This window comes from Microtus oregoni, unplaced genomic scaffold (genome assembly GCF_018167655.1).
Source record: "Microtus oregoni isolate MIOR12 unplaced genomic scaffold, Mior012 000005F_ref0000423, whole genome shotgun sequence".
NCBI classification, from domain to species: Eukaryota; Metazoa; Chordata; class Mammalia; order Rodentia; family Cricetidae; genus Microtus; species Microtus oregoni.
This window is the reverse complement of record NW_024543064.1, coordinates 21241938-21259236: the sequence shown is the minus strand read 5'-3', so window position 1 is coordinate 21259236 and position 17299 is coordinate 21241938. Positions and strand designations below refer to the sequence as shown.

The following is a 17299-nucleotide window of genomic DNA, read 5'->3' as shown; positions in this document are numbered from 1 at the left end:
TTCAACCTATGGGCCCTCTGCAATCTGGAATTCCTTTGCCCTCTTTATTACCAAAAGGATGGCCTCTCATAGTTATTGATTTAAAGGATTGTTTTTTCACTATACCTTTGCAAAAAGAAGATAGAGAAAAATTTGCCTTCACAGTGCCTACTTACAACAATTCTCAACCTTCGAGGAGGTACCACTGGACCGTTCTCCCCCAGGGTATGTTAAATAGCCCCTCCCTGTGCCAATATTTTGTGAACCAACCATTGCAAATAATACGCAAGAAATTTCCCAAATCTATAGTATACCATTACATGGACGACATCTTGTTATCCGATTCAAACATGGATACCTTGAACAGACTGTTTGAAGAAATAAAGATACTTTTACCTAAATGGGGATTGCAAATAGCTCCTGAAAAGATTCAGAAGGGAGATTCTGTTAATTATTTAGGTTATAAAATAGGTTTGCAAAAAATTAAGACACAAAAAGCACAAATTAGGAGAGATCGCCTACGGACTCTTAATGACTTTCAAAGACTGTTAGGAGACATTTCCAGTCTACGACCAGCTATTGGAATAACACCTGATCTAATAATTCATTTGAACAAAACCTTGGATGGTGATAAAGATTTAAACAGTCCCAGAGAATTAACAGCTGAAGCAGAAAAGGAACTGACAATGATTGAGGAAAAATTACAACAGGCACATGTGGACAGGGTGAATCCAGAGCTCGATTGTATTCTCGTCATACTACCATCAAAAATTTCTCCTACAGGAATTTTAATGCAGAGAGATGATATTATTTTGGAATGGATCTTTTTACCACATAAACCAAGTAAGAAACTGAAAACTTATGTGGAAAAAGTCTCTGAGTTAATTATAAAAGGCAAGCTGAGACTTCGTCAACTAGCAGGCATAGACCCAGCAGAAATTATAGTGCCTTTCACTGCTGATGAACTAAAGAAATTATGGGAAGATAATGAACCATGGCAAAGAGCTTGTGCTAATTTTTTGGGAGACATTAATAACAACTATCCAAAAAGCAAGCGGCTTAACTTCATAAAGAGAACTTCTTGGATTCTTCCTCGAATCGTCCGTGATGCTCCAATAACTGGAGCCCGTACATTCTATACTGATGCCAATAAATCAGGGAAGGCAGGTTACAAATCAGAAGACTTGGATAAGGTGGAACAAAGTCCATATACTTCTGTCCAGAAGGTGGAATTATATGCCATTCTTATGGTGCTAAGGGATTTTAAAGAACCTATTAATATAGTTACAGATTCACAATATGCAGAAAGAGTTATTTTACATATTGAAACTGCTGAATTTATACCTGATGATACTGAACTAACCTCATTGTTCCTCCAGGTTCAAGATTTGATCAGGAACAGGCTTTGCCCTATGTACATAACACACATCCAATCCCATACGGGTCTGCCAGGTCCTCTAGCACAAGGTAATGCAGAAATTGATCAATTATTGATTGGTAGTGTGCTACAAGCCTCTGAATTTCATAAAAAACATCATGTTAATAGCAAAGGTTTGAAGAAAGAGTTTTCAATTACATGGCAACAAGCTAAGGAGATTGTAAAGAAATGCCCTACTTGCTCTTTCTATAACCAAACGCCACTGCCTGCAGGGGCTAATCCAAAGGGCACCCAAAGGAATGAAATCTGGCAGATGGATGTGTTCCACTTTGCAGAATTTGGCAAATTAAAATATGTACACCACACCATAGACACGTATTCAGGTTTTCAATGGGCTACTGCCCTGAGCTCAGAAAAGGCTGATTCAGTAATCACACATTTATTGGAAGTTATGGCCATCATGGGTATACCTGCGCAAATAAAGACAGATAATGGTCCAGCATATGTATCTAAGAAAATGAAACGCTTTTTTGATTATTATAATATAAAACACATTACAGGTATACCAAATAATCCTACAGGTCAGGCAGTTATAGAAAGATCAAATCGTACTATAAAGGATATGCTGAACAAACAGAAAGGGACTGAAAATACCCCCAGAAATAGATTACATAATGCTTTATTAACCTTGAATTTTCTTAACGCTAATGAGAAAGGAACGACAGCAGCAGAAAGACATTGGATAATGGAAAAGTCTGCTGAACTAAATCAACCGATTTATTTCAAAGATGTGCTGACCTCTCAGTGGAAGCCAGGAGATGTGCTACGTTGGGGAAGGGGTTTTGCTCTTGTTTCCACAGGAGAAGAAAAATTGTGGATACCATCAAAATTAATAAAGTTTCGATTTGAAGAGGAGAAACCTCTTGGAAAGGAGAAATGACAACTCATCCACAACGATGATATTCATACAGGTGGTAAGAAAAACATATAGAATGGGGGCAGGGTTCTGTTCTTATCTCCACAGGAAAACACTCATCTTTGAGAAATTCAAGGGACCCTGGATGTTTGGATACTGACAGATGGAAAAATACCTGCCCAATAGGAAATATCAAGACAACTGAATGGGTTGTGTAAGTAATATTAAACCATATTTCTAAATTTATAAAGCTGGTTTTGAAGTTGGACTCTGGCTCAGTCCCTCTCCAATTCCAAGCCTGTTAGTAAGAGAAAAACCCAGAGTTTCTGGAGTTTCTGTCCCATGTCAAGAGCCATGATATGGGACAGAAAGAAATATGAGTTTAGAAAACATCTTTGCTTTTCTTCATATCTATCATACTTTTCATTGAATATATCTATCATGTCTTTCATTGAATATATATATATATGTCTATATATGTCTATATGATTAATGTTTAAGTTTTTCATAATGAACAATGAGTTTTTCCTGAAGTGACATTTGAAGTTTCCAGGAAGAAGATGGGGCCCCATAACAACAACTCCACCTTGTTGATATGACGTCATGATACTGATAGCGCTACTACAAGACCTGCTTTGGGTACCAGCTGCACAAGACAGTTCCAACTTGGTTAGCTGAAATGGTGCACATCTTATACAACATTTTGGCCAGACCTGCACGAAAATACTCAGAGACTATTTGCAATTTTAAAAGACATTATCTTGAAATTTAACCATCATTTTACTTTCACAGGATCCCCCAGAAAGAACGTCGCCCCTATGACAGCTGGAAGTAATTCTAGAGAACGACGTCCCCTCTCCCAGTAAAGTTTGCCCTTGGGTTTAGGGACATCATTTAGGGGTTGATTATAATTAGTATATGATTGAGGGTTGGGGGAGGAATTTTATAAACTCAGGGATCATTTTGAAAAAAAAAAAAGAGGGATGATGGGATAATAGACAAATATATTGGTATAGATTCTTGTATATTGATACAAAGTTAAATTATATTGACTATTGTACGCATGCATGTTTCTACCTCTGTTTAAAACATTTTTATGTATTGACATATATTGTATTGATATATATATATAGTATATATTTACCATATTGCAGTGTACATTTCTACCTCTGATTAAGATACTTATATAATATTTGTGTATTGATATATATTTACCTACTGCAATGTATATTTGTACATTGTTTATATTTGGAGGTCATTGTCCTCATTTGTTTCACAGTCGTTTATTGTCTTAGTCTTTAAGTTAGATAGATATTGAGAATTATATAGACTAATTGTCATCTAAGTTTGTCATTTATAATTAGACTAATCAGGTTCTTTAGATATATAGAGATTATACTCAGTATAGATAGATAATCTTCAACCTCTTCAAAGAGCTGTAGAAAATGGCCTTTAATCTAACTCAGAGTTTCGTGATAGTGAGACACAATTGCTCCTGGCAACACCGCTCTATTCCCGAGAGAATGTTGAGCACCAAAAACACTCCACCTGGAGCCTTTCTATTTGGCAGAACTGGCCTTTGGGCAAAGAAATGCCCATACCTCAACCACTGACACAGATACAGAGCGTGCATCAATGGATAAAACAGGACTGTCATATCCTGCCAAGACAGGGTAAGATAGTTTTGAAAAGTTCCTTGCCTTTAATAATGGTATGTCAGTTATACCAATGTCAGCCTTAGCCAAAATTGGTTGACTCAACGTTGCAAACGAGACTTTGGGTGATTGCCCAGGTAGTCAGTTGTCTCTGTCAATTGTTGCACATTTTGGATATATCTCGTTTGTTGAGTAGTGTTTATTCCCTTCTCAGATCTTTGACTGAGTTGAAGATTATATAATTGTAGTTACTCTTTACATTATTTGGACTTCTTGAGATAGAATGTTTAGCAAAGCTTTTGTTCTCAATATTGTTTGTTGTATTTATTATTTGTTGTTATTGTATGTAGTTGTATTTGGTTTAGTTCTGTCTTATTTAGACAAAAAGGGGAGATGTAGGGATAAGTCCCGCCCCTTAAGGGGCGTGTTCGCCTCGGGCTAATGTCTGCCTATAAATTTGGCGAGCAAGCTCCGAGCTCTCGCTTCTGCTTTCCTGGTCTCCGCGGGAACGGTGGTTCTGTAAGTCTATTTCTACATTAAAGCTATATATATATTTTTACACTCTGTCTGCATTCATTTACGCCGTTACACCAGGCAAGCTTTATTTATTAAAATACAAATGAAATGCCATGCCACCACAGCCTCTCACGCTGGTGAAATGCAAAGCTAAGCCTGGGCTTTGAGCACAGTCATTCTGTAGGGGTGAGGGTAGCTCAGTAGTAAAGTGCTTGCCTGGCATGCTCAGGGCCATAGGTTCCACCCCTAGCACCACAAAGCAAAAGCAAATATTCTGTAGGGCCCTGGAGCTTCCCATTTCTCCAGTATGGCTCTCATCCATTTCAAGTGTACCTTTACAGAGGGGGATAAGGTATAGCCCTCCTCTAGGACTGCGGGTGACTGATAGATGTGGACCTAGGTACAGCTGCGTACAGGACACAGTTACAGCCTGAGCATTGGTGAGATCTCAGAGTCCTCATGAGGAAACCACAGTTGAGCTGAACTAAAAAAAAAAAAAATTGCAAATCAGAAACATCACCTGCACATGGGCCAGGGAGATGATTTAGCAAGCAAAAGTGCTAAATCACTGAGACTGACAACGTGAGTTTGACCCCTGAACCTGCATGGTAGAAAACCTATGCACCTGCAAGCTGTCCTCTGACCTACACATGCACATGTGTGCACACATATATACACACAAAGAAATGCAACTTAAGAAAAAAAAATAAATGGCCCAAGCAGAGAACAGAAGACATAAAAATTAGAAAGAGGTGGTGGTGGCACATGCCTTTAATCCCAGCATTTGAGAGGCAGAGGCAGGTGGATCTCTGAGGTCAAGGCCAGCCTGGTCTACAGGACAAGATCCAGAAAAGCCAGAGGTGCACAGATAGAGAAATCCTGTCTGGAAAAACCAAACAACAATAACCAAAAGAATTTTTTAAAAAAATGGGAAGATGATCAAGGTCAGGCACATGGCCCCGTGAAGCATTCGGGGTGTGGTAGAGTGTGGGAAGTAAGGAGTAACAGAGAGTAACAATTCAAGGTCTGAGAAGGCTGTGCTGCTGAGTCCTAGATCTGCCCCAGGATCCCAGGCTGGGAGTCCCCAACCTGCCAAGGTTTGCAGGACTTGACTTGGATCTCTTCCACAGGGGACTCTGTCATCCAGAATGCATCAAACAGTGGAGTGGGGCAAGCAGTCATCCAGATCGCCTCAGCCCTCTGCCTAAAGACCATCAATGTGGTCCGAGACAGGTATGGGGGGAGCTCTAATCCCATATTGGAAATTGGTACCCACAGGGTACCCACATCTCCACCAGATGGCGCGCTTGTGTAAGCATGCGTGATTGACCGCTGAAGCTCATGCATTCACCAGAGCAGAGAAGTCTGTGTCAAAGTCTGAAACAGAGATGTCAGAAGGAGGTAGAGGTGGTCCTTACTGAACAGTTGAGCTTGGCTTAATGTAACCCAGACCTTCAAAACCACAGCTCCCATTTGGGAGGGTCTTGAGGCGTACCATTGTGTGACCTCCCTAGCCCATGGTCCCCATCCACTTGGCATTTGTGCACTAAACACAGCTGGGAAGGAGGTGGGGCAGGCTTGTGATCTCTTTTACAGATGAGGAAGCTGAAGTTTCCAAGAGAGGAAGCAGCTTGCTCAGGAGGACACAGCAAGTCAGTAACAGACCTTCCTTCTTTCCGTTGTCCCCTCTAGTCCCTTTAAGCTTCACTGTGCTCCAGTGTGGCCTAGTCGCTCATGGAGTCCGTTCTTACTATTAGTGCTTACTTCAGCCCTGACTCTGCAGTGATGATAAAGTGATTCTGTGTGCCCGGGCCAGGGTCCAGGGCCGCTGCACGAGAGTGTTTGTATGATGCCCTAAGTGCCTTGGAGAACAAGAGGAAAGAAGGTAGTGTCTGGACAGAACTAGGAAGGAGAGTGGCTCTTGCCTGGGGCCAGTAGTTCCAGCCTGTACACTGACAGGGTTTTCCAATTGTCTCCTGGCCTGGTACTGCAGGAAGGAACGGCAATGGGAAAATGAGGCAAGAGCTGGTGGGGCATGACTAAGTTATGTGACCGGCCCCTACTTGAGGTCTGGCTTAACCTCAATCCCAGGTCTCAAAACAGAAACAAATGTTCTCGAAGCTGTGGCAGAGGGGTCCTGGGAGCTTGAGAGAGGGAAGTTGGCCAGTGTGACCAAGGCCCTTATTGTGTTTGGTTTCCAGACCTGACATCCAGAAGCTAACTGACAGACTAAAGAATCTGGGAGCTGACTATGTCCTCACAGAGGAGGAGCTAAGGATCCCCGAGACAAAAACCATCTTCAAGGTACCCAGCCAGGGGCCAGGGCCGTGCTTAAGCAGTTAAGAACACTGTTGCTCTTGCAGGTGATCTGGGTTTGAGTCCCAGCACCCACATGGTGGCTCACAACCATCCATAACTCCAGTTCCAAGGGATCAGATGCCCTTGCCCTCTTCTGATCTCCATTGGCACCAGGCACACACATGGTACACAGACAGACCTGCAGGCAAAACACTCACATCCACACACATAAAAGAAAACAAATCCTTAAAAATAGGCCAGCTGGTAATAGTGCACACCTTTAATCCCAGCACTCGGGGGGCAGAGGCAGGAGGATTTCTATGATTTCGAGGCTAATCTGGTCTGCAGAGCAAGTTTCAGTACAGCCAGGGCTACACAAAGAAACCCTGTCTCAAAATAAAATAAAATAATTAAAAACAAGGCCATCAGCTAGCGAACAATGCCCTCTGTCCTGTGCCATCCCCTGTAATTGGGAAGTCTGGGGCTGGCTCCTTGTTCTACCCTGACAACCACCTTCTCTTCTGGAAAGAGCAAAGCCTGTCCCAACCTCAGTATGGGACAACATGCTGTAAGTGCCCAGACACTGTGAAGGAGGCAGAAGCAGACAGACTGTAGGAAAGCTGAGGTTTTAAACATCTGTGGGATGCTCTATCAACCCACATGGCAGGTGGGACAGCAGACCCAGTAAGTGTGCGGCCCGGTTGGAGTGTTTCTGCACTAAACCATATGTAAGAACCAAATACATGCTGTTGAATGCTTGCCATGGAGAACATTGTTGAAGTGGAGGTCAACACATCACAGACAGATGTCTCTGTTCCTTGACACTAACCAGAGACACTCTTTATCTGTGCTTCCCAGAGTCCCAGGGTGGGCAACAGGATGAAGCTGCTAAAGCCCTTCCTGGGCAGAAACACGTCCAAAAGTCACCCACGCCCCATTTTCTTCACTCTTTCTCTCTGGTACAGCACATGCTGCTTGTAGCAGCTTCGAACCCCACTGCAGCAGCTTGCACCCTCATGGTACGCTCCTTACTTTCTAGGACGTGCCCCTGCCCCGACTGGCTCTCAATTGTGTTGGTGGGAAGAGTTCCACAGAGCTGCTACGGCACCTCGCGTAAGTTCCTCAACCGCGAATAGGTTTCTATTGGGAGGGCTGCTGGTGACAGGTGTAACTCAGGAAGTTGAGTAGCAGCACACCAGGACATTTTCCTGGCCTGCACTCCCCAGCCTCATCCTCTGTGCACTAGAAGCCTGGTCAGCTTCTTTTCCCCCAAGGACCCAGGAGTCATAACCTAGGAGCCTCTTAAAAAGTCACTCCATAGCCTGCGGTGGTGATGCACACCTTTAATCCCAGCACTCTGGAGGCAGAGGCAGATGGATCTCTGGAGTTTGAGACCAGTCTGGTGTACAGAGGGAGTTCTAGGACAGCCAGGACTGTTGGAAACCCTGTCTCAAAAAAAAAAAAAAAAAAAAAAAAAAAAAGCAGTCACTCAGTCTGAACTAAGTGCTTTGGTATTGTCCTAATGTCTGTTAAAGCTAGGATTAATGTGAAGGAAACATTACAGCTTTTACAAACATTTGAAAGCAGATAAAGTACTGAGGGGAAGAGGTGGGCACTCTACCAGCTCCCACCACTGGGAGGAAGGAGCTCCATTCACTGTTAACTGGAGTGACCTACCAGCTGTGGACGGGTGAGCTGCGCGGCTGTGTTGAAAGTCAGCCTCTGCAGTGACCTTCGCGCCGTCCTGCAGCCCTGGGCAGCTGCTGCTACTCCAAATCTCTGTTTTGCTTTTCCTTTGGGTGCTGGGGTTGAACCAGGGCCTTGGGCACGCTAAGCACGTGTTCCATCGCTGAGCTGTGTCCCCCACCCCATCTCCATCCTAGACTTTAAAAAATGAAGCCCAGAGAGAACAGTCACCTCATTCACGGTATAGTTGGCAAGACAGCAAAAGTTGAGCCCGAGTTTCTCATAACTACGGACACTCCTGTTCAGTCCATGAATAGTCTGTGAGGCTGACTGCATCCTCCGTACAGCTGTCAAAGGAAGCGGGGGTCACAAGTGTGGATACTCACATAGTTGTGAACCTGTGAAAAGTTAGGGCAAATATGAAAAAGACCAAGCCTCAGTCTCCTCATCTCTGAAATGGGAGTAGGAGTAGCAGCTGGTGTGAGACACTGAGGTGATGCAACAGTGGCGGGCTTCAGCACTCCCCTACAGAAGACACTAGTTTCTCCTGATGTGACTGTGCTAATTCATGGAAACAGTACAGATAACATGCTGAGAGCTGTGGTTGGTACAGGGGAGGGCTTCCCCAAGAACAATGCTTCTCAACCCTCCTAATGCTGGGACCTACCTTTTAATACATACAGTTCCTCATGTTGTGGTGACTCCCAACCATAAAATTATCTCATTGCTACTTCATAACTAATTTTGCTAATTTTGAATCGTAATGTAAATAGCTGTATTTCCCAATGGTCTTAGATGACCCCTGTGAAAGAGTTATTCAACCCCAAAGGAATCATGACCCACAGTTGAGAACCGCTGCCCAAGAAGCTTCTTTCCTGAGTGAGAGCCATTTGAGGGGAACTTTAAATCCAAGCTAAGCCAGGCTTGTGGGGCACCCCTTAGCACTTGGAAAACTAAGGAAGAGAATTGCTGTGAGTTCCAGGCCAGACTGAGCTATGTGCCATGTTTGAGGCAACCATAGGATACAGACATAGTCACACACGGGCACGCACACAGAGACACGGCAGTACAGAGAGAAAACAAATAAGGATCCCGAGGATACGGCTTAGAGCATGTGCTTAAACTGTGAAGAGGTTAAGTACCGCCCCAGCACTATGATTGACAGGTAGGAAGGGCCATACAGCAGTTACTTCCATTAGGTCCTTTGCAGTTTTCCTCAGTTGCTCTAAAATGTGCCTCAGGTCATTTTTTTATCAACTGCTAAAAGACTCAAGGAGCAGGGAAAGCAGCAAAGGTTAAGTCTAGCATATGATAGCCTCACCTATTAATCGTAAGAAATTACATTAGAACTGGGCATATTGGCACTTGCCTGGAATCTCAGCTGAGGCAGAAGGATTACAAATTAGATACCAGCCTGGGCTGCATGACCAGACCCTGCCTCAAAAACAAAACACTGCATTTGTGTCGTGCCTGTTTAACTGTTGAGATGGCTGTCAGACTACAGGGTCCAACAAAGCCCCTTCCGGAGAGGACACTCAGCATTGGCACCTTCCCTGTCCACGTCACTCCTTCCTTAGCTGGCTCTCCATGCCATGGCAGAAATCTTTAGAGTGAGCACCTACAGATGAAGAGACAAGGCCTGATCTGACTTCATTACACTCAGATCGCACTTTTGTAGCTGCAAGTGGAGCCCAGACTAAGCCTGGCCATGAGCTCTGCTGTCCAGGAGATTCAGGACAGCACGCAGCCTCAGCTCAGCCTCCGTGGGTGGACCAACCCTGGATCATCGTCTTGATTATCTAGAGCATGAGAGTGTGTGTCCCTGTATTTGGTTTTGAGACAGGGTATCTCTCTGTAGCTGAAACTGGCCTTGAACTTAATCCTGCTGCCTCTGCCTCCCAACTGCTGAGACTATTGGCTTGTACCCCTGTGCCTCATTATGTCTGCTTGCTTGCTTTGTTTAAAACAGTCTCACTGGAACCTTGGCATGCCTGGAACTTTGTGGACCAGGTTTGCCTCAAATTCACAGGTCAGTCTGCCTCTGCCTCTCAAGGGCTGGGATTAAAGGCATGTGCTGCCATACCCAGCATGTGTATTATTTTTAATAAAAGTCCCTGCCTCGGGCTGGAGAGATGGCTCGGTGGTTAAGAGCATCGCCTGCTCTTCCAAAGGTCCTGAGTTCAATTTCTGGCAACCACATGGTGGCTCACAGCCATCTGTAATGAGGTCTGGTGCCCTCTTCTGGCTTGCAGACATATACACGCAGAATATTGTATACATAATAAATAAATATTTTTTTTAAAAAAAAAGTCCCTGCCTCCTAATTCCTTAAATCAGAGGCCTAAACTGGGAAGCTGTATTTTTTTTAACCTCCCCAGAGATTTCAAGAGCCAGAATTGTTTCCTGTAAATGTCTTAGCAGGTTCCTCTTGGAGGACCTTAGGCCATGGTAGGTTCTGTCTCTGCCTGTACACACTCTTCTCTCTGAACTCTGCAGGCCTGGAGGAACCATGGTGACCTATGGGGGAATGGCCAAGCAACCTGTAACAGCCTCTGTGGTAAGCTGGGGACCTGCAGCCCAGGGCTGGGATGTCCCTTTCCTTGCCTTGTAGACATCTAAACTCAGGGATCCATACCTGAAGCAATGCTTTAAGCTCTAGTACTCGGAGCCCCAGCAAATCCTCCTGTGTCCACAGAGCCTGCTCATTTTTAAGGACCTCAGACTTCGGGGCTTCTGGTTGTCCCAGTGGAAGAAGAACCACAGTTCAGGTGAGTGGCTGATTGTCAGATACCAAGGGTCACCGGAGGGTAGAGCCTAGTATAAAGTGACCTGCAGAATGACGGAGTCCACAGCCTCACAACAGGATTAAAGCATAGAGTTGACCACAGTCACAGTCAGCGCATCACTTCTAGACTGGCCAGAGTCCAGAGAGATGGACCAGCCCTTGTTCCCAGGAGCTGACTGGGGGTGGTGGGGAAGCCTGCCAAGTAAAGAGAGCAGACTGGGTGCAATGGAATATGCATGTAATCCCAGCCCTAGGGGCTTAGGTAGAAGGATTGTGAGGCCAGAGCCATCCTTAGCTATACAGCTAGATACTGCTTCAAAAAAGGAAAAAACAAAAACAAACAAAAAACCATTTACGTGGGGCTTCCAGCATCACCAGATCCAGGTTGCCCTGGCCTAGCTGCAGAACTGCCTTAGCTTAAGCATTGTGGGTCTAAACTCTTTTGAGCCACTTGACAGAGGAGAAAACTGAGGTTCATAGCCACCAAGTCAATTACCCTTAGGAATGGGGCTGCCAGAGTGAGATGAGCCCTCGTACTGCTAGGGCCTAGCTGCCCAGATTGAGGAGTCACAGCTGAGAACGAGAATGCCATGGAGTTGGCCCAAGGGAAGGGAGGGAAGCAGTGGGCGCACGGGTGTTCTGAGTAGATGGCACGTGCAAAAGCTCATCAGGGGTCAATGGAGGCTGGGGGCTGACTGGGTCGGTTGAAGTGCTTGCCAAGCAGCCTTAGGACTGAGCTCAGATTCCCAGCACCCATGTATAAAGCCTATACCCCAGGTCTACAGGGAGAGGCTAAGGGGGAGGGAGACAGGGAATCCCTGGAGCTCATTGGCCAGCCAACCTAGCCAAATAAAGAGCTTCAGGTTCAGAGACTCAAAAACTAAAGGTGTTCTGAGAATGGTGCACAGCGTTAATCCCAGCACTTGAGAGGCAGAGGTGGGCAGGTCTCCATAGAGAGTTCAGTCAGGACAGCACAGTGAGACCTTGTCTGTAAATAAGGAACACGATTCAGGGAGACACCTCAATGTGTGTAGATCTTACCTACACACATACACTTAGAAGTACACCCCACCCAATGTAAGCTTCTTTTGTTTTGTTTTTGAAGACAAGGGTTTCTCTGTGTAACCTTGGCTGTCCTGAAACTCGCTCTATAGACCAGGCTGGCCTCGAACCAGAAATCCACCTGCCTCTGCCTCCTGAGTGCTGGGATTAAAAGTGAGCACCACCACCACCTAGCTCCCAGTGTAAACATTTAAGAAGAGAGCATGGAACCCAGCACCCAAAGCACGTTCTGACACCTGGAGCATTAGCCTGGTACTGGACTGAGAAGTTGAAGAACAAGTTCTGACCAGATTAGGAAAGGTTTAAAAGCTCTTTTTTTTTTTTTTTAAGTTCATACTCCTACCTTGAAGATGATTAGGAAGCCAACATAGTGGTTTTGTGTTTTTTCAAGACAGGGTCAGACTATGTAGCTCTAGCTATCCTGGAATTCACTATGTAGACTAGGCTAGCCTGAAACTCAATAGATCACCTGCCTCTGACTCCCAAGAGCTGGGATTAAAGGTGTGAGACATTACACCCGCCAGAGTAGTGTTCTAATCAGGAACTGGATTAGACTTCAAGAGTGAGTTTATTTCTATGAAAAACACTTCTCAGCCAAAGCTTTCACTTGGCCTCCTGCATGGATTTGGCCCTCAGTAGGAGGCAGGCCCAGGAAAGGATAGTGGTTGCCTTAGTTGAAGAGTCCCGTGGAAGCCCAGGGCTGTCAAGTAGAGCTTTCCCTTATCTGACCTGCTAACGTCAAGCAGTGTGCCTGGGACACTGCCTTTCTGGCCTTCTCTGACTTCCCTAGTTCTCTACTGCTGCCCCACCCACCAGTCAGGGCCAGTTTCACCAGTCCTGTTCTGTGGATCTGAGCCCCTTAGAAAGGTAGGCAGTGCCCACTCTTCAGTTCCTAGAGTCTCTCTTCATGTTTCCCTGTCTCATGTTGGCCCTCACAATGTCAGACCCTCGCTTCTTGTCTGACTTTCCTCCCACCTCCTGCAGATGAGTTCAAGGAGCTGATTCTCACCCTCTGTGACCTCATTCACCAAGGCCAGCTTACAGCCCCCGCCTGTTCTGAGGTTCCACTGCAGGACTACCAGCAGGCCTTGGAAGCCTCTATGAAGCCATTTGTGTCTTCAAAGCAGATTCTCATCATGTGATTGTCTCAGACGACCAGGAGGAAAGCAAGAGTGGAGACCAGTAAGTCTGGCAGGCTGCCAGCCCTTCTGTGAGGACCCCAGTCTTCCCCAGGCTGCCTTCTGCTCACTGCCTCTTCCCTCTAGGAGGATGAGAAGCCGGCCTTCCTGAGGACAGGATGAAAACTAGAGGTCATCCTTGTGGAGGACTGTGCACCTGCTGCCTCACAGCACCAGGAAGCCCCTGCCCTGCCTGACCACTCTGAACACAGAGAGGCTGGGGAATTGCTGCCAAGTCAGAAGTCAAACCCTCAGCAGTGTGAGCCCTAGGGTCTGGCAGAGGGGGAAAGGTGGTTAACTTCTCCCAGAGTGTGTGTCTGTCCAGGGCAAGGGGATCTGCTGCCAAGGTGAGTGCCAGGCTGAGATCATTAAAGCTTAAGAGACCAGAACACAGGATCTCAGGTGTCTGGGCCACCTTGAGGGGACTTCCTTTGTAACTGAGGGAATAAACATTATACCTGTGGCTCTCAGCCAGGGGCCATTTTTAACCCCAGAGGAACACTTAGCTATTGCAGCTTGGGGAGGGAGTTGTTATTGCCGCAACTGTGCAGAGATCAGTACTGCTAAATATTTTACAGCAGGGCAAGGTAATACACACCTAGAATCCCAGGAATCGGCAGGCTTAAGTCAGCTGGACTGCCACATGTTGGAAGCCAACTTGGGCTATACACCAAGACTGTCTCAAACTTTTTTTCTTACAAAGGGGACCAGGAGTATAGCTCAGTGACAGAGTGCTTATCTAGCATGCAGCAGGCCTTGGGTTCCATTCCAGTAACTGTCAAAAGAACAGATACAGCACCAAGGACCACCTCCCACAGAGAATGATCCTGCCCAAAAGGTCCCGAGTGGTGCTATTGAGACCGCCAGCATTAAACCCCCAGGTGGAGCCACTATGACTGGTGCTATGCAGAAGGCATGCAGGGCTGCAGACACCTGGGCTTTGGGCAAGGCTTGCTCGAGGTGCAAGGTGACAAGCTGACTATGAAAAACAAGTTGTTTTATGCAAGCTAAAAGAGTCTGGCTTTCTCGTTTTTGCTTCATGATCATTTTGCCCAAAGCAAAGCACAACAACTTGGGGTTGTCTCCTTTGTCAGCTGATCCATTCATTGTACCTTCATCTCAGAGTCTCATTCGGGGAACATTTATTGAATGTTTAGTGTGGCCTAGTGTGAGGCCATTACAGTAAAAAGGGCAAAGCTGTGAGGACAGAGGTTCAGCTCAGTCAAGGGAGGGAGGCTTCATGAAGGCAGTGTTGTCTGCAGAATTCTGAAGACCAAGTAGGAAATGTGGACCAAGCAAAGCCAGCAGCTAGTTTTCTGAATGTGAGAGAGGTCCTGGGCCTTGGGAAATCACAACCAGAAGCGTGAAGCTACTGCCTAAGAGGCTGCAGCTTGAGCAGAGGTGGGAACGTGTGTGTGTGTGCGTGTGTGTCAGATTACAGAGATCCTTTAGGTTAGAACCTGCCTGAGAGCACGAGATTTCAAGGCAGTGATAATGTGCACACAACCTGGGAGGCTATGACTGCGTGCCGGTGTGCACAGCCTGGGAGGCTATGACTGTGTGCCGGTGTGCACACAGGCTTCCAGCTTACTCAGCTTGCCTCTGGGAGCATCTGTGCTCTCTAGAGGAAAGGACTGCTTCAGCCCAAGGCAGGGGCAGGTCAGCAGATGCCTCCTGAATAAAATTGGCTGCCTTGTACACCTGGGCTCAGAATCAGCTTCAGCCTGTTCCTGTGCCCCTTTATGTCCTCTGGGTTGCTGGGATAGGTGTTTTGCACCAAAGGTCCCTGTGGACAAGTGAGAAAACCTAAGGGTACAGGAAGGCAGCCCAGAGGCAGCAGGAATAAAAGGTAGGGGAGTCACAAAGTTGGAGGTTAAAGCCTACAGCCACAGTAAGGGAGGCCTTGTTCCAATCCAAGATGGCAGGTGCAGAGGGTTTCTGCACAAGCATAGGAATCAGCCCAGGAAGAACAGTGAAGGGAGCTTCACTGTGCCTTTAGAGGTATGAGGTTTGGGTCTTCAGTCATCTACTCAGGAAGGGAAGACAAGCTGCAGGACTCAGCCCAGGTAAGCAGTTAGAGCTGGGGCACTGCTGTCTGACCCTTGATTTCCCCAAACACTAGCTATGTTAAAACCTGCAACCTTTAGGGGTGGACCTAGTAGGCCATAATCAATGTGCTTCCGTCTCCCTTGCAACTGACAAGACTGAGCACTGTGTTATGACAGGTATAGGTTGCTAGTGTCTTAGAACCTTGTTCAGATGAACCCGCTATGCACTGTCTTTCTCCTTCTACCTTCCCACCCAATTTCAAACAGGATTCCTGGAGCGTACACAGCCGTGTCTGATCCCGGTAAGAATGACACAAAGTCAGAGGAACCTAGGACCCACCCACACCTCCAGACCCCCAGCTGCCTACCTCAGAATCTCCGCTTAGTTCAGCCCCTTGTATAGTCATTTAACTGATTAATCATCTTAAGTGATTTCCCCAGAACTAAGCCAAGCTGCAGCAAAGGGTGGCAGGCGGTGTAGCAGGTCAGGAGACTCGATGAGACGAAAGACAGTTGAGAAGGCAGAGGCTCTGGAAAGATCCTCGAGCAGTGCAAGGACAGAAGCACTGGAGAGGATAAAAGGAGAAATCCCCCAGCTTCCGAATTTCAAACCCCTCCCCCCACCCCACAGCCAAATTTTGAAGACCATTTAATGGGTGCCAACACTTCAGAGGCCAGTAGGGAAAACAGACAAAAAGAATGATTTCCTTTGCTCCTCCTCTCTACAAAGGCAGGACACAATTGTCGCCCTTCTGGCCCATTAAACACCCTTTGTAAATGGAGCCCTAGGTTCCCAAATAACCACAACCTCCTAAGACAAAGCTGGAGCACACCTGCAGCCTTAATGGGGCCTGGCTCTGCCTCCATGTCCTCTTCTGGGAGCATCCATCCCACAATTCCATGGTGTCTGCCACAATGTTGATGAGTGCCTGTGTCCTCAGGGGAAGACAGAAAAGGGAGAAGGGTGCTTGCACAACCTTTTTTTTTCTCTTTTTCTTTTTTTGGCTTCTAAAGACAAGGTTTCTCTGTGTATCTTGGAACTCACTCTGTAAACCACGCTGGCCTCGAACTCAGAGAGATCTGCCTGGTCCACCTGCTTTTGCCTCCCTCCACCACCACCCAGTCATCACTTTTCTTGTCTGGAAGGGTTTAGCAAGGGGGCGGGCCTTGACCATGGTGGGTAGGTGCTCTACTGCTGAGCCACTTCCCGAGTGATAAATTGCTACTGTACAAAGCAAACCTTATAACTAGTAGAAAGGGATGGAGAGCTGTCTCGGTACTTTAAGAGCATATACTACTCTTGCAGGAGAGCAGAATTGTGTTCCCAGCACCCATATTAGTCAGGTGGCTCACAACCACCTGTAATTCCAGCTCTAGGACTTGACATCTGGCTTCTGAACTCTATGCATATTGTGAATTAAAATTTTTTTTAAAAAATCTTCACATGTGCACGTATGCATGCACACACACGTAACACAGACAAAATAACAATACCAAAAAACACTGGTGAAATATTTGCAATTCATTTGGCAAACTGCTGATTTTCCTAGTCTACAGTGAGCTAGGCAAAGGATAAAACACACCAAGGAAAATGTGTCAAGGTGTGTATACCAAGTGTGTGCAGATGCCCTCAGAAGCTAGAAGAGGACATGAAGAAAGCTTCACTCCTTCAAAAGATTAAATAGCCTGGAAGATACCACTTTCACTGGATTGACAGAGATCAAAATATTTGATAACAAGAGACACAACAGCTACCAAGTTATACATGCTAAACCAGGCATGGTGACACATGCCTGCA

At 46.0% G+C, this 17299-nt stretch overlaps 1 protein-coding gene across 3 annotated transcripts in view; it reads left to right on the top strand.

Moving 5' to 3' along the window:
• The window catches only part of Mecr (mitochondrial trans-2-enoyl-CoA reductase), a 35450-nt gene extending 20984 nt beyond the window's left edge, over positions 1-14466 (top strand). For all 3 annotated transcript variants that reach the window (XM_041652920.1, XM_041652922.1, XM_041652921.1), the window contains exons 5-11: positions 5575-5677; positions 6646-6748; positions 7782-7855; positions 10925-10985; positions 11124-11196; positions 13260-13457; positions 13541-14466. In XM_041652920.1, coding sequence (XP_041508854.1) covers positions 5575-5677; positions 6646-6748; positions 7782-7855; positions 10925-10985; positions 11124-11196; positions 13260-13417 — 572 coding nt within the window. In that variant the 3' untranslated portion in view covers positions 13418-13457; positions 13541-14466. The remainder of the gene's footprint in view (positions 1-5574; positions 5678-6645; positions 6749-7781; positions 7856-10924; positions 10986-11123; positions 11197-13259; positions 13458-13540) is intronic.
• The last annotated feature ends 2833 nt before the right edge of the window (positions 14467-17299 follow it).